This window comes from Sinohyriopsis cumingii, chromosome 12 (genome assembly GCF_028554795.1).
Source record: "Sinohyriopsis cumingii isolate HCF-2022 chromosome 12, ASM2855479v2, whole genome shotgun sequence".
Classification (NCBI taxonomy): domain Eukaryota; kingdom Metazoa; phylum Mollusca; class Bivalvia; order Unionida; family Unionidae; genus Sinohyriopsis; species Sinohyriopsis cumingii.
In genome coordinates this window covers 25990591-26011590 of record NC_142972.1, presented here as the reverse complement: position 1 = coordinate 26011590, position 21000 = coordinate 25990591, and the positions used below count along the sequence as shown (strand labels likewise).

The window sequence follows — 21000 nt, the reverse complement described above, 5'->3', positions numbered from 1 at the left end:
GACCTATAGCTGACTAAAAGCTAAAAGAACGCCATAGAGTATAAATCTTTCTTTTCTTACGAGGTGAGGTGTTATGTATATTTAATTTATACTTTTTGTTAGCTCTTCTTCATGATTAAATGTGATGTATACTAATATTTTGGATTTCGAAAATAAGTTCATTGTGTACCTGCCCAGCAATTTTTATTTTGTAAACACATGATACACAGTGAATTTTTCTATGTGAGTGTGGGTTAACTATATGGATCATTATCAATGGGGATAAATATTTTTGTTTGCGTCTGGGTCTAGGACATTGGTATTACCTATGCAAATGTTTGGTTTTATAATTATAGTAATAGACCATGTCTTGGAATGTTACAAAAAGTAAAATTCCATTAAATTAGAGAGCATTTTTAGAAAACGGTAATTACGACCTAGGACAAGTAGAGGGGTGTATAATTTTGTTTATTATAACTCCTTCTTGCATTCAGCACCTGAGGCATACTAATTTGGGTGGAATTATATATTCAAATTATTATTCACTGGAAATACAAAGTACTGATCTAGACTGGAACATTAATTTGAAATTATAGTGATATCAGACAAAAACGGATTCACCTGAACATATTTTGTTTCTTCGCTGTCGTTCACATAATCTTCGCTCCTTATTATAAAGAGCCACAGGCCAATTTGTGACAACCTAACCATCACGGTGCTAAAGGCGCTTCAGCACTATTGAATCCTATACACATTATTAGCTGCAGCTTTATCTCTCGATCGACATCTTGATGTACCTAAACCGATAAATTTCAACTCGCGGCTTCAGTATATATATATATATATATATATATATATATATATATATATATATATATATATATATATATATATATATATATATATATATATATATATAATTACGGTATAATTTGCTTCCCTGCTGACTTCGTCTAGTGTCATGTCTTTTGATATGTGAGGAATGCTATTGTGTCCATCAATTTGTTTAGTAGAACGTCAACCATTTGGTAGTGTTTACGTTTTACATGAAATAGTAATTTCACATTGTAATCCTCAAAGTTCTGTTCAAGCTTTCATTTACTGATACTTTTCGGTAAAGTACGTTGAATCATAATGGATTTTTTCTCCTGGAGAAAATTATTCACTCTTCTGTTGAAAAATTTCTTACACTCCTCAAACTGTATCTATTCTGATTCTCTGTTTTGTACGATGCATGTGTAATTGACGTGAATGTCATCTTCACATTTGTGTGTACGTTTTCAGAGCCCAAACTTATGTCCAAAAGACAAATATCACTCTCAGTATGTATTTGTACCCGTTGTTGTTTGTTTGATATGCTTATATGTCGACAATGTCTACATGCCACTGACTATCCACGTGGGTAATACAGACCCCAGTGTAAGTTAGTTTTTATTTCTTATTTGCTTGTATAACGTCTTGATAGATTGTTCGGCTAGCCCTTATTACGGTTACCGGTAGTTTGGTTCCTTTTTCATGCTTTAGGTTATCTCAACAAGTGATTTATATTCGTGGTAGCCATCACACTATGAGTATCACAGTATGGGTGGACTCCATTTAAAACAGTTTAATTTATATATAGAGAATACTTTCTTCTTGATTAATTGTCTTTTGGCCCGATCAACAAGCCAACATAATTTCCTGCCACAACTGTCAATTTTATATTCAGCAATTTGTAATATTTTGTAAATTCTTTCAAAGGTATAAATTATATTAGATCGTAATTTTTTTGCCATTCCAATTATTGATTCAAAGAGCTATTTTACATACTGATTTGCCATGTGCTGTTTAGAATTTAACTTTGTTGCTCACAAATTCGATCCAATTTGTGATGAATCATTGTATTATGACAATATAAAGTTGATAAGATATTGTTAAGTTGTGCGGTAAATTTATTTTCGTACATTTGTATATTGATCTACACCAAAATACGTAATTGAATCGCTCTTCATACTGCACATTTGTGATCACCCTACTCCAGATTGATTCTGGGTGTCTTTGTTTGTATCTTGAAATCCAATCTGTAAATCAGCACATTTCCTGAATCATTGCAGTACACTCTTTTTAATGTTTATAATATGCCAATAAACATTTGTATTATCTTGAATGCTGGTTTTGTGTGACAGCTAATTTTCACCACACTTTAATTCGAAATAAAATACTAAACATGTACACTTATCTTTCGATGCAGAGATTTATGTTTGTATGAATTTATGTTTGTATGAGGAACTCAGTGAATATTTGCATCACCTTCCTGAAAAGTGCTGGTTAATTACAGTGTCCATTTGTTGTTTCATTATGTTATTCAAAGAATTTCAAATTATTTTATGTTCCAATTTTGAACTAACAGAGCTGTTACATGTTATCAGCTCAATTTAAAGGAGTACAAAAATTTAAATATCACGTTATTATGGTACCCTTTCAGTAGTAAGGTATAGGATAGGCCAGGACCACATCTTAGAAAATAACGAAGTGGGGAATGGTCTTTTCTGCTTTTGTGCAGTAGTAATGTGGGTAGATCTGTGATCACATACACATATTGAAGGATTTTAGTAGTAGGTAATGTATTAGATCACGATAAAGCAGTAAAGTGCAATGCCTAATGAAACATTATATTTATTTGTTTTGTATGTGTAGGAGTTCACACCCAATAGATTAAACTATTTAAAATTTAGGTAGCTGTCTTGTACTCTAATATATTACATATTAAGACATAATTCCAATGTGTGCCTTTTTGTCAGATTATGGTTCATCAGATCACTTTTTCGAGTTCAGTTTTGTTCATTGCCATCTTCCATATTATTACGAGCATTTCTCGTATATAGACGAAAGGTTTTCACATAAACGCAAGTCCCTGAGAGGTATCCATGAGGCAGACATGAGATGATTATAATGTGAGCATGCTTAGATTATAACATGTTCATTTCCTACGAGATATTTATACTCTCTCTCTCTCTTTTCGTGTAGACTACTTTAGTTTTGCATCCTAATGATCATATTTATTGTCAGGACTTTCATTGCGATATCATAAATAGTCTACAAAATATAATTTTTCTCTATTTTGTGATGACTTATCCGTATACTTTTTCCGGTAGCTGCAGCTGCTATTGAGGAAAAGGCAAGAAAACAGGAGCTGTCGGATTTAAACGATTCCCTAACAGATGACTGAAACAAGTATAAGACGGCAGTCGGTGACCAATTATACATGTAGTATGGTGAACACATATTCATTTTGTATGCTAAATCTTGCACATAATATTTTGTTCCTTTATATCATTTTAAAGTTGTAGTTTAACACCCCCCATGAAATATCTTTATCGATTCATAAAACCAGTTATAACTCCAAGTATATTGTAAAGTATATGCTTTAATTAATATGTATTCCTTTATGATATGTGCTATTGTTTTATATTTCATAAAAGTTGTTTTTAAGGTATTATTGGTGATTGCCAACGACAACGTTAAACAAGTTTTTTTTACATGATACTGTTTCATTACTGCAATAAAGATATGTGTCTGATTTTAATTCTATACCAGCACAATCATCTAATTAGTCAAAACTTCTCTTTCTCCTTCAATTTGAGATACTCGTCTTGGTGGGTTGTCTCCCTTATTACATACCTTTTAAGTGATAGCACCAATGAAAATAATGAAACAGTGGGGTTGCATTGGATTGCAATAGATTGACATTCACATTTTTTCTGCATTATAAATATATCAATGATTCATATTTATCTTATTGTGCGAGTACCGAAATTAAGAAATATGACACTCCTAATACGTGCGTCGGTATCTATATATGTGTATAAGCACGCACGAATCTGTATAATGAGAGATCAGGACTAAAGTAACATTTTAAATAGTACGATCATTTTTGTGCATGGGTTTCGGTCATTCATAAATGTAATAAGAATGCATCTCGAAATTTACAGAAATTAAAACTTCAGTTCTCTCAATATATCAACTACTGCAAAAACTAATGGACTCACGATACATAAAAATTTAAGAGAGATGATAATAATAGACCAGCCAGACTTTATAGACCGTTATTACTGCAGCATAACAGCCCACTCGTATAGATATAGAAATACTGTACAATTAAAAACAAATTTTCATTGACCTGGTAATACTTTGTGGATTTTAATCTTTGCAGAGCACAAAAAGTATTTACAAGCATGCTACTTGACATTTTACTCAGATAAATGGAGATTGTGCAAACACCCAACCTAATTAAAGTGCGATGATTATGCAAAACATGTGTACCGAACGTAAAATTACTGGCACAGTTGCTTTCTTGTATATCGTCTTAGTAGCTGAATCCGATAGGTTGTTGCGTATAGCACAGAATTAAACATTGAAACGTCTGGGGTTCGGTTCATACAATAATGCAAAATTGTTTAATATTATTTGAGGACACCTTCTATCGTCGGTTCATAGTTTAAGCACGACACTGTAAACTTGACTGAATGGCTTTAGTCAAAGAGAGAATACCACCAAGTCAGTGCCAAAGATATGAGATGAAATTTCTTCATACTACATGTGAAACTGCGATGCATCTTAATTATCTGGAGAAAGGTTTCATTATGCCTGTATGTTGAATTACTTTTGGAGCTCCTAGCTTTTCCTTTTGACGTAAGAGCTTCAGTGGATGTAAAATTGACATCAAGCTGATTTAACGGAAAGAACTTCCAGTGACAGATCTCACAATTCACTACAATAAAGAGCGACGATGAAGTCTTTCCTTGGTGGCCGTCAGGTGAATCTAAAACTCCAGAGATGGTTGCTCCAGTCATTGAGTGTCCGGAGGCAGCAGATAGGCATTTTCTAAAATTTATGATAATGGTCAAATTACAATTAGAAGTAATGTCAGTATGCTTATTAGGGCTAATTAGAGAAATTTAAACATGCAAGTCATGTAGAGTGCAAAAGCCGCAGAGAAAAAATTAAAAGGCTAAAAGAACCAAACGAAAATAAACATAAAGACCGAAAATGGACAAGGGTCTTAAATTAAGCTCAAGGTAGAACAAAGCTAAATGATTAAAACAAATGTTTTCTCTTTTGCAATAGCCACACCGTCAGGCTGCTCCTTTCCACGCCTGCAACAATCTTCCGAAAACTTCTTAAGAAATCGCACTTTGAAACTTGTATGGTGGGTGTGTTCCAGACGTGGGTAGGAGTAGCTCGAATCTTGTTTTGTGGGCTGTTCCTGACATTAGGAGCAACAAACCCGAATGAAGCTTTCTCATACCTTTCTGTTCTCACCCAAGGCACTTCCAAGATATGATCGTATCCAAGTACGTCTAAGATATTATGCTATCCAAGTACGTCTAAGATATTATGCCACCCAAGGTACATCCAAGATAGTATGCCACCCAAGGTACATCCAAAATATTATGCCACCCAAGGTACATCCAAGATATTATGCCACTCAAGGTACATCCAAGATAGTATGCCACCCACGGTACATCAAAGATATTATGCCACCCAAGGTAAATCCAAGATAGTATGCCACGCAAGGTACATCCAAGATATTATGTAACCCACGGTACATACTATACTTAAGATCCTCTTCTGACAATCGTATACTCATTATTCCCACTATGAAAACGAAGTCATATGGACAACGTTCTTTTGCATACCAGGGGCTAGCAACTTGGAACGAATTGCCAACTGAACTTAGACGCAAAGAAACAGTGATCTCATTCAACAGTGCTCATAAAATTCACCTATTTCGACTGCAAGAACAAACTTAAAGACATAATAATGTTTCCTACCTTAAATATTTTCAGCATGTTTTATAATGTCATGGTGTTTGTTTTTGTAATTATATCATTATATATGTTTGAAAAAAATGTTTTAGGTATTGTCTAATGTTGTAAAGCGCTTAGAGCTTCTAAAGATTACGCGCTATACAAAGTCATTATTATTATTATTATTATTATTATCCAAGATATGATTGCACCCAGGATACATCAAGATATTATGATATTCAGAATACATCCAATATAGTATGGTACCCAAGTTACATCCACTATATTATGATACTCGAAGTCATAACTAGATGTCTTCATTTGAACATTGTTTTAAGGGATATCTTGGTGCTATATCATTATACAATTTTAGAAATTTCTAAGGCCAGGGTTCGAAGTCGACTTAAATGGAGTGTAATTCGTCGTAGGAGGTATAGCAGTCTGCTTCGATAAAAGGACTTCGTTAAGGATGTCCTAATCTATAACCTGAACATAGTAGGTGATCTTTACGACTATTACGTCAGGAAATATAAACATATACTCTGAGTTATGTTTGGTAAGTTTCGTAATATCCTTACGGAACACTACACAATTAGATCATTCAATTATTAATATGAACCTGAAGTAGATATTGATTATCTGGAACTTTTATCGGATTAGGACTTGTTCCTATTAAATGAGAGCAAATACGACGAGTGATTTGTAAGAAAACTTATATCTGTGCAAAATTAAAGCACAACAGATGTATAAACGAAGGCAGTAAGTAAGAAATAATTATATTGTATATTGTTGCTATAACCTGAAATCATTTTCTATGTAAAACAAATACGAGCATCTTCTGTGAACATGTATCACAATATTAACAACCTTCGTGAACACGTATCACGAATCGAGAAACCTCTGTGAACATGTATCACAATCGAAAAACCTCTGTGAACATGTATCACAATATTAACAATCGTCGTGAACGCGTATCACAAATCGAGAAACCTCTGTGAACATGTATCACAATATTAACAACCTTCGTGAACATGTATCACAAATCGGGAAACCACCATGAACATGTATCATAATACTGGTAACCTTTATGAACATGTATCAGAATACCCAACCTCTACATTTATCACAGTATTAGCAACCTCAATGAGCATGTACCATACTACTAGCAACCTACATGAACAAACGATGCCTGAGAATATGCCGATAAAAATAAAGAGAAAATAAAGAAATAAAAGGCCTATCCTTCGGCACTCGAGAAACTGTTCCAAATTAAGACGAGCACAATGGTTAGATCTCCAAACGATAGAAACTCAATAGAGCTATGTCTACTGAAGCTGCTATGTGCCTTGCAAGCAAAGACATCATTCATTACAGAAATTGAAAGTTTCAATGAGGTTTAAAGTAAAGAAAAGTGCATTGATCTGTCTTGTCTGAACAACAAGCAATGGTGAAATGATACACGCTTGAGACATAAGTATCTAGCGATTTCAACAAGGACGTATTCAAACTTATGAATAACGCAGTGTACAGAAGCAGCTGAATCATTTGGGCAAGGATCAATTGTAAAATATATATGAATGAAAAGAAATTCGGATAACTTCATAGATAGTTGTCCTTTGTTGATAGTACCATGTTTAGAGTTAATGTTGCTTTTTTAAGCATGAAAAACATACCGATTAAAGTCCATAAACCAGTCTACGGAGGATTAACAGTGCATGCAAGATCAAAATGGTTGATGTATACATTTTACTATAAGTTACAAAATAACTCTGAAAATGAAATGAAATTACTTTCAAATGATACAAATTATTAAAAATGTATAAGTCTTGAAGCAAATAAGTTTTATACTGATATGAAAGGCAATACATTATATTACGATACAAGATGCTTCTAAAAGGACAATGTATTATGTACATGGAATGTAAACGAAAGTTCCTGGACTTTTCCAGGTTAACATATTGGCACACTAAGATGATTTGGATGTACCTAAGCAACAGATTGAAAAAATAAAGTCAATACGTCAGAAAGGGAGCGAATAGTTTAGTTCGGTAATAAAAGTATTAAAAAAAGAGTACAGCAATAGGCACCTAAACAAACTTGTCAAGTACAAACAATATTTATCCACGTGAGTATCTCTGTAAATCATTCATGCTTTGCAAATTTTGGCTTGTTTTTATTTTCTGTCCTGATTCTACAACATTTACTTTTTAGCTACAGTCAATAATTTGACGCCATTCATGCTTTGTAACTTTAAAAATGTACATATTTATTTATTGTTTTTATTTCCTGTCGTGATTTTATATTATGTACATTTTATGTACAGTCTGCAATTGTCTTGGATTGCTTTGCTTGCTTTCCATTTGTAGATTTGTATATTACATCGAAATGTTGTTTAAATTGAGATTATATTACTTGATGCTTTATTCTATAGGTATTGTACCTGTCAGTTTATATTTCTACTCGGTTAGAAACTAATAGGTAGATTGATTTAGTGAAAGAAATGCCGAGGACTCACCATAAAGTGTTTATTTTAGTTTAACTTTCATTTGGCTATCAATGCTTAAATAATTAATGAAAGCAAAGTAATCTGCAACATTCCGTTGTGATCTCAATTTGTTTTTGTAATTTTTGTTTTATAACTCTGTTTGAATCCATCTTTCATTGCAATGCTTTTAACAAGATAATTGCTCAACATAACTTACAGAATATATTACAATCAGTATTTATTTACGTATGAATCATGCTTTAATTTTTCATGACTTGGTTTTTGATGGCTTGATTTATTGAAATTTCTTATAATATTATGCAAACACACATAAACATTTGAAAATGCATTTTTTTTTAAAAACAAATCTAAATGACTATAAAACATTCATATATTTTATGTACTTAGTGCAAGCTTAATTGTTTTAATAAAAGACCGTTTGAATATAGTTTTGGACTTTTATATCACCATCTAAAACACACACACACACAACTATATATATATATATATATATATATATATATATATATATATATATATATATATATATATATATATATATATATATATATATATATATATAATTTTCATTCCCATAGTTTCTAAGGGTGACTTAGTTGATAACATTTTCAATGCTAGTTTTCTCAATGATCGTAAGTTCGGACTTTAAAAATGAGTCATTCTTGTATAGTGCATAAATTCATTCATAAAGTTTCAAGGCTGAGTTATACTATAAATCCAGATAAACATCACGTGATATAATTCCCGAACCAAGATTTTAAAAGACCACGATGACAAAATTCGTAATTTGATAGTGTAAACGACCTGACCATATTTACCAGTTCAAATCATTCTAGAATCAATTAAGACGCTTGCTGAATTACGTCTTAACTTGTATATGAGATTCTTAGTGGAGAAATGGACATTCGTAGTATTAATATCAGTCATGGAAGGCATCCTAATTGTGTTTATTTGAGAGGATTGCATTATTTAAATCAATAATTCATTTTAATTATTAAGTGCTCGAACTGTTAAGACTGTTTGGTACAACAGCTATTATGGAATTACTATGAATTCATCGAAAGACATTTTAGGATTATATCAGTGTAATTCAGTCATTACTATTTATACATCAGTACAACATTGAACATTATTCGGAATACCACTGGAACTCATTTTGATTACTCGATACATTTGGACTTGATATAACATTTAGGATTATTTCGGATTTAGTTGACCATGCTGTAAGTTACTTATAATTTTCACTTTGTATTTAAGGGAAATACATGATATTTTCAGTTTTACAAAACGTTTTTGCTACATAGTTTAAGAAAAAGCATAATATACCTCTAGATGGGGACGCCAAAAGCGACGTTCCACTGGCGTGTCTGAATCCATCCATCCATCCACCCGTCCGTCCGTCCATCTATATATCTATCTATCTATCTATCTATCTATCTATCTATCTATCTGTCTATCTATGTATGGGCCATTGGGTGATATAACAATCATAATGAGTCCAATTGGTAAAGGCAGCATTTGTATTTATATTGTTGTGTCATTATTATTTTGCCACTGGAGAAGCTCATTCAAGGATTTTCATCCTCATCCGGGCGATTGAGACCACGATATGGCCTTAGTTGATTGTGCTTAACGTCGGTCCAACATATGTGAGCAAAGATAATGTTTCTTGGATTCTAAACATAGAATTTAGGACTTGCTGGAAAATGTATTTTACGTAGAACCTTAGAGAATATATAATGCCTTAGGAATACGACATATGGGTGCTAAGATCCAGAACATGTTGTCAAAAGGGGATATAACTAATGATATACCGTATTGTCGCCACTATTAGATCGTTAGCATTTATTTTGTAATTAAGCATATTTCTCACAGAATTATTAACCAGCAAACATGCTTGCATCAGATGTCTGTTGTTGATAAAATCATATTGTTATATTTTCTTTTGTATCAAGAACATATTTGCATTAACGGAAACTGGTACTTGCGGTCCGAATATTAAGTTCATGTGACACCATCCTGTGGAACCTCTGCTAGTATATAAAAGTGACTTGAGAGAAGCCCTTTCATTCAAGGAACACGGTGCGCTACCCAAATTGCCAGTAGCATTAGGCACGGGCTTGTTAAACCGTAAATTCGTGCTGTTAAACATGACCTAGTGTTTACCGACAGGTAATCGATACACGCCTTGTGTTGAATAAATAAATACACGACGGGACATGTTTGTTTGAAACATGCGGTGAGAAAAGGGACCTTAAGTTTATTTATTCGCTGTGTAAATCATCAAGTACTCGAGAACGGGCTAGCATATTCTACTGATTTGGAGAAGCCACTGGTATTTAAGCATGTGTTTAAAATTTTGCCGGTAGTGTGAAAGGATATTGCTGTCATAATTTATACCATTTTAGGTTAGCGAAACGGGTATCATTAACAGAGGAATGTACCTATTGTTAGGAAGGGAAACAACTCTGTTAATCACTTTAGTTATTGTAGCTTTAAGTCCGATTGGATTTAATATTGCAACCTGTATAAGCATAGAAGCCAAAATTCAAGGGGATCAAGGTGACGTATGATATTAATCAGATGCTGCAATGAATCTTACTATTAAGGCAACCTTGTTTTAGATACACTTATAATGGAAGTACGAGGTAAGAGTACATCCTCTTATGTTAGTCATAAGAAAAGGAAGAAGCCTAAATATGTCCTTATTTAAATTTATCCTTTGGAGGGACACTACGAGAATAACTATGAATTACTTGCAGACGAAATGCAAGAGTTGGAAAATATTAGAAAAGAAAATTAAAATGAAGTATTTAAAGGGATAAGGAACAAGTGGTAGAAGAAGGAGAGAAACCAAACAGGTGCAAAGGCTCTCTTCTACCAGCGAAATTATTTAAACTGTCGAGGCAATAATAAAATATCAGGACATCATTATAAAACAGCAGTTGAAAAAGAGTGTTGAAACAGATGCATAGATTTGTTGGTGACTGCGGTGGCTGTTTTTTCTTCGACACCACAGTATGTATTAAGTAAAACTGGTATGGTATTTATACATGTAGGACACGTTTCTTTGATTTGTGCTCTTTCTTACTTTTTATTATTCAAAGATTTTGATCATATCCATTTTAAAACTTATTGCATAACTATCAATAAATTTCCGGTTTTGCGTCGAATTTTGCACTCCTACTACTAGTAGCAGTAGCAGTAGTAGTAGTTGCAGTAATATAATAATAATAATTGTATTATTATTATTATTATTATCATTATTATTATTATTATTATTATTATTATAACTAATGATCATCATCATCATCATGATCGTCGTCGTTATCATCATCATCATCATCATCATCATCATCATCATCATCATGTATGCTTTAAAGCTTTCACAATTGACGCGCAAGATCGGTAATGAATATTATTCCACGACATAAATTTACTTGATTAGGTGAAGTTTTTCTTTTTCATTTTAAACCTCTGGTTAATTACATAATGCAGAACCAACCACTGGCCACTGAGTGTATTGTCAACAGGACCATTTTCTCTGCCTTCTCACACTTTTGACTTCTGAGTAGGTATGGAAAATGTGAATACAGAACAGGCCTATTCTCGCCAGATTTTCGAAAAAATAACCTGGGTCTCCGTAATTCAGCTGTAGCGGATGGTTTTGTAGGCTAGATTATTTAAAACGATACAGCTGTGATGAAAATGTACAGAATTCGAAATAAATACCCGTAATACTTATACACAGTTCCAATAAATCTTTTAATTTCTGTAAAGGTTTACAATTGGTTATAACTGCTAACTTAATCTGGAGTCTCTCTTGCAAGCTCATACCTGTATGAACTGAAACCAGAAGTATGGTTAGGTTTAAAGAACCATCTAATGCGTTAGTATAATTGATTTAGATGAATTCTTAACATTAATCAACTTCATCTGATTGTAACTAACGTCATCAACACGCTTAAAACAAATTAAAAGTGAATCAGGATTTTTGGTCAAAGCACAAAAACACATTAACGACAACATGGCTCTTGAGGTTAACCTTATGTTAAGAATAAACGTCGCTGATATGACTGACAATAAAGTCATACCCCCATATCTCCTTCATACCCCCTCTCCCGAAAACACACACACACACATATATATATATATATATATATATATATATATATATATATATATATATATATATATATATATATATATATATAAGTTTTTTTTTATTTTACTAAGGGAGATTTTTACAAATTAACTACGACTACTGTTTATTATTCCACGAGAGGGCTATCTAAACTCCTGATAAAAAAGTTCTCCTATTTTCTCATTGAGATTTGCTGGTCTCCCTTCTCTTTATACGTGGGATGAATTGCTTAGTGATTTACTGCATATAGTATTAGAAATAAATGTTGCTTTCTTTGTTTGTGGCCATCCGTATAATCAAACTACAGTACTTGGCATTTTACAGTATTATTAATGACATGATTTTGTTATCATATAGTACACACCACAGTTAGATTATCTTAACCTAACACAGTGTACTCGTCTATTCAATATGACGTAGCCATTGCACGCCTATGAACACTGTAAGGCGCACTTGTTATCAAGCATAACGAGTTTTAAAATTATAGCACAACTTTACAGTCAAGTTATCAATACATACCTGATTTAGAACAGATACGAGGTCGGGACTTGTTGTTTGACATGCGCAAAGTAATGTGACTCTTTCAAAACAACGAAACAGGAAGTTACAGTGAATACACTGACGCATATTCCTTTTTGTGTCGACGGTGATAGTACAAATATTTCAACATGTATCTAGAATTCTATGGGTAGTGGGTATATAACAATTATTGCTATAATAATATTTACAACTCAATAGTTGGAAGGTGCTGATTTGGAGGAAGGGAAACAACTCTGATTATTATCCCAGGTACTTCTAGGATAGAGACTGTTCATATTTTCTATTGCATTGTCGCTGTTCGGAATCATTGATTCCGCTTAGATAGATTCAGTCGAATCTCTCTAGATATCTATGTCTTTTGGTCTGACTGCAGGCCTGTCTGTCTGTCTTTACTTTTCTCTCTCCATTTGTGATTGCCTTCATTCATGCTTACATACACCAATGTGAATGTGTGTGTGTGTGTCTGGAGAGAGAGAATTGTGTAACTTGTGCTCTGCCTGTATGTGATCAAACAAGCCTTACAAGGAAGATATGTAGGTCACAATGACGTACTTTGTGTGTGTGTGTGACTTTAAGACGTCCAGGTGTATTTTTCAATAGCGTTAAAGGCAGGAGACAATATTTAAGAAAAAAATAATCATTGCTTTGCAAAAAGTAGAAAGTGCGATCAACATCCGATTTCGGTGGTTGTATCGGTGGTTTTCGATTCCCAATAATGAATGCTAGCTAAATTTTCATGACATTACTGAAACACTTTCAGGGCAATGATGTTAAATAGAAACGTGATTTTTTTTTCGCCAGCAATCATGTTCTTGGAGAATTTCAGGCACTCTGACATACATACAAGTATGGTTATACCTAGTAACATAATAAAGGTAATTTACTGCATGCAGTACCAAACACGTCATTTAAAATTGTACATAAGTTTAAAAACATCAAACAAATATGCATGTCACAATGAACTATGTTTGATAAATGTAATGTGTAACAAATTGATAACCAACATCAAACGATATGGAACTATATATATGGTACTGTAATGTGTAATGTATTGATTTGATTTTGTGGATTTAAAGCCATTTTCAGCACTTGAAAAGCTATACATTAGAGGCCCGCGGTATTACCAGTTCACTGGTTTACTGCGTTATTTTTTCCAGTGGTACGTATCATAAGACTTTTTCACTGTACTGGTACGTCTGTAGTTTCCGTCAGTATGGAATTACGGAAATTCCAGAGGAATCGTTTTATGACTTAAACGATATTGGTATCGGTTTTCATTATTCGTGACAAAATAGTCCAGAAAATTAATTAATGGTGAATTTTACAAATATAATTTTATTACATATCCATTTAATCTTACATGGCTGATCTGGCGTTCGATACAGATGTTTAATCTGTGATTCCATATCTCACACCTAAAATTCCCGTATCGCACACTCAGCCTGGAACTGCATATACAACTTTAAATATTAAATAATAGTCCACTTATAAAATATCCGGAATGATTTATCGCTTTACATTTTAAATTATATTAAAAAGAATGCCAACACACGCTGGAGATTTTATTAAATGCAGTCATTTTTGGTGAAAATGGCCGTTTTTGCCGCTTGATTGATGGGATAGTACCGTAAGCAGCGAGGAACAATTTATGCACTATAGGCCAAGAAATTACTAGAGTAAGAGTGTTTGACAGACTTCATAGATAAAGCTGTGTGCAAAGTGATATCAAACACGAGAGAGAGAGAGAGAGAGGACTTTGTCACTAAAATCTTGTATTGAAATTTTTAAGAAAGACTTAGAGAATCATGTAAGTGTTCAAGGTATGGTTAGAAAAACCCCACGTTTGGTATACACTTTGCCTCATGTTTAATTCCCAAGAGTCATTCCGCAATGTAAATAATCTAAAACACCAAACTTAGCAAAAAATCCATTGCAGCTTCAGAGTGTCAAAAATATGGTGTACGGAATTATATTTGTTTTAAGGAGTAAGTTGAAGTGTAGGGACTTAACAAGATGTCTTTTAAAATTACGGAGGAATCGAATTTGTTAAGTAAATCTGAGGATAAATTTGACAAACATTTGCAACATAAAGGTAGGCATATCACAGAAAGCAGCAGTTGTTCTGATTGTGACGCAAATTTAGAAGCATTATATCTTGTTACAATATAGTGGTTGAGACTTTTACATTATTGGACGCACGCTGTGAATTGTATGTTTGTTTACATTTTGAATTCTTGCTAATATTTATTAAAAAAATAAAGCGATGAAAGCATAACAAATTTGTTAGAATTGTTTTGTTAAAAGTATTAAAAACATAGTCCACATCTACCAAAGAAACGGAAGCTTCGTTTTGTTAAAAATGTATATTTAACTGTAAATTCAGTGCATCAATAATTTCTTGTAATGAAAACATAAAACAGTGTTTTAAAGTACTGTAAAACTACGTGCTTTTTGTATAAAATTGAATGTATTTAAGTACTGTTTATCTGTGAATTTTGCCTTGAAATTTGCGTCCAAGTAGAATGCGTGTATTCAGTAAGTGGTACGGGTGTAACGATACGTCCAAAACCGTATTGCGATATAAGAAAATCCATATTGCAATACGTATTGCAATACAGTAACATTAATGAAAACAATAAAATACTCACTATAACATTTACTGTTTGACAAATATAACATCTATAAGTGATATTACCCTGTAAGACTTAAAATCGTAGTCAAACGAACATTTAAAATTAACATAAAAATGAAACAAGCCCACAAACACCTGAACTCAGTAAATTTATCAGCAAATAAAATCTTACTGCCATTTTTTGTCTGTCTGTGTTTTAATTTCACAGGAACATTGCTTTAAATGTCTTAACACATTTGAACTATCTTTTTTAATTTTTTAGCAAGACCTAAAAATGGTCACTGCATATTTTTTTCTTGGGGAAAACAAATATAACGACAACTTCTGAACTCAAATCAGACCTCTGTGCGGTTGCAATGTCTCCTGCTGTAATAAAGACTCTATCCGAGGCACGAAAGTTGCAAGTAGCCTTTTCCTGGCTACTTGTGCAATGAGTGGAAAGTAATACTGTTGACCTCTTGACCTTTTCAAAGTATCCTCATCCAACATTATTAGGGCTTCATTCCTGAGCAAGCCAGCCTCATGCTTCACTCTGTGAAGTCTGGAATGAATACTGTTCATTTAGTATCATTAGGAACAGAAGATAAATATAAGAGACAAAATAAAGTTTATAAATTATTATTTTAACTTGAGCTGGAAATATTATCCCCAGGTCTTGACTTGCCCCCCTCCCCCAACTTTGCCTGAATACCGAATTATGCTACTGTGCATCGCGTTTTACATGCTCTTGCAATATCGTGGTAAGCGTGTATCTAGGAGAAAATGAAAATATGATTCTTAAATTAAGTTGGACAAATTGGGAAGAAAACACAGATTTGTAAGATGAAAGCAAGACCGTGAAAACAAAATCGCACCACAGAAAATCCTAATGCCATATGTATTGCCAGAACAATAAACCGCAACATACCTATATACCGGAATATCGTTGCATCACTAGTAAGTATGGTGTACGAAGAACGGGTCGCGTACTGCTCCAAAACTTAAGTTCTATTAGGGAAGTAAGGAAAAATCCACTTGCCTATGAATGCAGTTTGAATAAGTTCATATATTCCATGCAACACTTTGAAACATTCAAAGCTAAAGAGTAAACTATAATCTTAACAATGCTGAAAGACTGATGACAGAACTGCAAACTATATATTTAGGCCTCACCCAGGTTACATACGTCACATGGGGATTTTTCAGAAGTTCTACAATATCTTTCATTAAACGCTAAATGCCTAATTCATATTTGTTTAAAGTATACATTACAACATTTGAAAAGAATGGTGTGTCTAAAATGGGAATATGCAATAAATACAAAACCACATAAATTTTTGTCCCAAGTCATGAAAAGAACTTGTTTGATACGCCGTAGAAACATATGTCTGGGCCTGAAGGCCTCGACATATTCCTACGCTGCATCAAACTCGTTATTTCCGTCCACCCGGAACAAAACTCATACGTAGTTTTGTCTATATATTTGTGAACCTTCAATCATATATGACACGTGGCAAGTATGCCAACACGGTGTTCAGATGGAATGCTGTGAAAGGTATTTGAGCCAAATCCAACTTTCAGAATGTTTTAGTTAATTTACTAATGTATGTGAATGTGTTAAGTATAGGCCGCGAATCATCGTACGATTTTCCAGGAGCGCACTTGTTTCCTTTCGAAACTTTACATAAATTTTAAAAGCTCACTAAACATTTTCTTTTTTATTGAGTAAGTGTTTTGTATTTGAGTAAGTGTGCTTTATATTTACTGCTTTCTCCCTATTATACCAATAGTGTAGCTAGTAAATTGTAGGCTTCAGTATCACCACTTTGATTTTTATCAGTAGGCTCTCGAATCATGTGTATCTGCTATAGAGAAGGCTTAATCCTCTCGCTTTAGTTACAGCAATTAGATTTCAACTTTCACAACAGTTAACATACACATAGCAATTCATCTATTCCAAGGTGTTGGCCATTTGATTTCTGGGTGGGCAATGGGACCGTGATTTTCTTTTGAGCTGAAATATTTTCTATTTTTCAAGATAATTAATATTTTTTTATCCAAATATCATAGATATAAAATGGAGTTATTCCAAATAATACCATAGATATAATATGGAGTTATTCCAAATAATACCATAGATATAATGTGGAGTTATTCCAAATAATATCACAGATATAATATGGAGGTCTTTAGCAATAAAACAGAGGTAAATATTTTTCCAACTATTGACAGACGGAAATAAAAAAGTGTCAGGCCCCTGCCAAGGAACACTGAAATGTTTTGTCCTTAATATAATTGTGGTATACCGTGCTATGTATCACAGTACTTTCAGAAATACTAAGGTACAAAATAGTTTCGCGGTACACAGCTCTGCTCTAGAAGGCGAGCAGTATACCGGGAGAAGCCTCGGGAAGAACTACATACCCACGGGAATTTGCTGGCAAAATTAATACATACCAACTTTGTCTGGTCCGAGATTCGAATCCACGAGGACAGAGATGAGATGTCAGTGATCTATACAGGTTAGCGCCTTAGACCACACAGCCACCCGTGGCACCTGTACTATGTTGATGCACCCACATAAAACGCATGAATTATAATACTGCAGTGTGTAATTTATCAAGGAACCAACATAAAGTGTTTCACTAGTGTCGGGCTGGCAGAGTTGGAAAACATTATAAAACAGCTCATGGATGAAGTCAACCAAAAATATAACCTAGGACAAGGGAAAGTGTAGTAGAATATGCATTTAAGCAGAACGTATGATGATAGTTGGAGAAACATCGCTAAGGGTATTATGAAAATGTATTTTGTTTGCAACAAATCACTCTACGTGAGAAAGTATGTTACAGTAAAGAATGAATGTACCGTTGTGATAAAAAAAAATTAAGAATTAATTCAAAGTTTGATAGACATAGAGTTTCTAATACATTTTGGTGACAAAGATAATCATGGACAGAAAAATACATGTTGACATTTGTCATGGTCTAGTTACACTTAAATGCGATGCAACCAATAATAAACTGAGCAAATCTTGATGCAGTAGGGTTCGAAATATGATTGTATTGGCAAAAAGGACCTATGCAAATACAAAAGTTGTTCACGTGTGCAATATATCTTACATTAACTTACTGTAGACAGGTGAGAGTTGCTCGGCTAGAATTGTATCCGCATATCAGTTTTGATGAATACGAGTGAAATGAGTTTCAAAATATAAATGTGTAAAGAAGAAACCTCTGAAAATGCAACTGTCACTTGTTTTAAAAACGTCATAGTCATCTACCTTTGGTATGGGTAATTTACTCTCGTCATAGTCACCTACCTTTGGTATGGGTAATTTATTCTCGTCACAGTCACCTACCTTTGGTATGGGTAATTTACTCTCGTCATAGTCACCTACCTTTGGTATGGTAATTTACTCTCGTCATAGTCACCTACCTTTGGTATGGGTAATTTACTCTCGTCATAGTCACCTACCTTTAGTATGGGTAATTTACTCTTAAAAATATTTCACTAATGATCAACGTAGGTAAAGTTGATATGGATAACGTAATGAATTTGTTAGGAAATGAACGTATATACATTTTTTAAAATCTGATTACAAGTCTGTTGGTGAGGTGGAACAAAAGCTTGTTGAAGCTTACCGTTCCAAAGACAGCAGCAACAACATCACAAAACAACAACTCCGACGGAAAAGCTTAACTTATGTCTTGATACGGGGTGGCTGATGAGAATTTGTATTTTCCATTGTAGAGCTTTACTTTCTTATTTAAATATAAAATTTACACACTTTATACTTGCAGTTATGTATTATTTTCATGTTGGAAGAATTGGGGTACTAAGCACTGGATGTCACAATTAACATGAGGAAATAGGACCGAACATACACTTACTACGAAGCAAGCTTAATATTGAATCGCTGATACATTCCATGTTTAAAGACCTGGAGTAGATCCGTGGAGATGGAGACAGAGAGAAAGACAACCTCTGACTACAGAAGTGCCTGGGATAAGCTAAAGGACAAGCTAGAAGATGAACTTGATGACTACCACACTCAAGAGGTATGGTAACATTGACAATTATCTTTTTATGAACAATCAGAAGTGAGTCTTTATTCATTATTCTGGCATAAATTGGAGAAGCAAAATACTACAGCTTGATAAACAGCCGAATATTTCCCATAAGACATTATGAAAGCTGAATAATGATTAGCTTTCCCATCATACATTATGTTCTAGTTAGCATGTAATTAATGGTTGGAGCAAAAATTCATGATATATACATGTAGTGAAGCAGTAATGAATATACGTCCAAAAATCTGCGTTCTGGTTGTTTGATATAAAAATCTAGATTTGAATATAATTTGATGAAAAGAAACAGTGCTTGCGGTAGATGTTAGTCTCGTGTTTCTTGGTATTGGTGCTCGGGTGAAAAGTCAATTTCTATTCCTTATGCTACTTTCTAACAAAAACAAATCAATTCAGTTCAATATCGTATTATTAACAAATATTAAATATACAAAGAGTCGCAGAGTAATTATAGGCTACTGCATTCGTATGGGAAAATATGAACGAGCTTTTTCTGTGTAATACTGGGAGTGCAGTATTAGTCCGATAAAACGAATTCATATTTTGACATACAAATGCAGCAAGCTTACTCATTTCGTTTTTCTACCTTATACTTAATAATAAACGAATATACTACAAGAAACAAAGATTTTGAATCACAATTTAGAGTCATATTTTATTTGAATGCGCATTGAAACACCTTTTCCAGTTGGTCTGGAAGGGATGGATTTTGTTTTTCTGTTGATCCAAATCAATTTTGCTTTCTGCTTGTGATGGACTGGATTTATTAACTGATTCAAATCCGCACGATGTACATGTAATTTGATCCCTGGACTGGCATTGAATCAAACTCATCTCAGTTCCATCATTGTTTAGAATCATAATATTTATTCTTATAATTGAAATTATCAAAAGAAGCTATGGAATATAAAATTCATTGACTTTGGAGTGCAGTAAGAAGAATGTGATTTCTGTTGGAAATGTAGTCGAAAATACATTACAGTTTTGCGGTGTATAGGCCTACCAAGGTTTGGAACCCATGACATGGATTTGCATAACTAAGAACGTACATTTTGAGGAAATTCAAAATGCAAAAAATATAAGTAGTAAATGGGGGCACCCTAGCGTCAAGGGGAATTAGGATTACAAGACCTCTTGGGCAACTCTAGCGTCAAGGGAAATTAACATGGAGAAAAATCGTGGGTCACTCTAGCGACAAGGGGAATTTAACATGGAACTATAGTGTGGGTCTGTCTAGCGACAAGGGGAAATTAACATGGGAATAGAGTTTGGGTTTGTCTAGGGACAAGGGGAATTGAATATGGGATTTTTTTTTAATTTAAATTTAAATTTAAAAAAGGGGT

The 21000-nt window shown here is 33.5% G+C and overlaps 2 protein-coding genes across 8 annotated transcripts in view; both read left to right on the top strand.

Moving 5' to 3' along the window:
- Window positions 1–8701, top strand: part of LOC149786127 (uncharacterized) — a 66994-nt gene extending 58293 nt beyond the window's left edge. The window contains exon 12 of one of the 2 annotated variants that reach the window (XM_089976462.1): window positions 3120–8701. In XM_089976462.1, coding sequence (XP_089832588.1) covers window positions 3120–3187 — 68 coding nt within the window. In that variant the 3' untranslated portion in view covers window positions 3188–8701. Of the gene's footprint in view, window positions 1–3113 lie in introns of both variants that reach the window. The other variant, XM_089976461.1, reaches the window with a different exon arrangement.
- A 4299-nt stretch (window positions 8702–13000) lies between these two features.
- The window catches only part of LOC149786126 (uncharacterized), an 87964-nt gene continuing 79964 nt past the window's right edge, over window positions 13001–21000 (top strand). For 3 of the 6 annotated variants that reach the window (XM_089976459.1, XM_089976455.1, XM_089976460.1), the window contains exons 1-2: window positions 13001–13207; window positions 19373–19630. In XM_089976459.1, the coding sequence (XP_089832585.1) occupies window positions 19532–19630 (99 nt within the window). In that variant the 5' untranslated portion in view covers window positions 13001–13207; window positions 19373–19531. The remainder of the gene's footprint in view (window positions 13208–19372; window positions 19631–21000) is intronic. The other 3 variants (XM_089976456.1, XM_089976458.1, XM_089976457.1) reach the window with 3 other exon arrangements.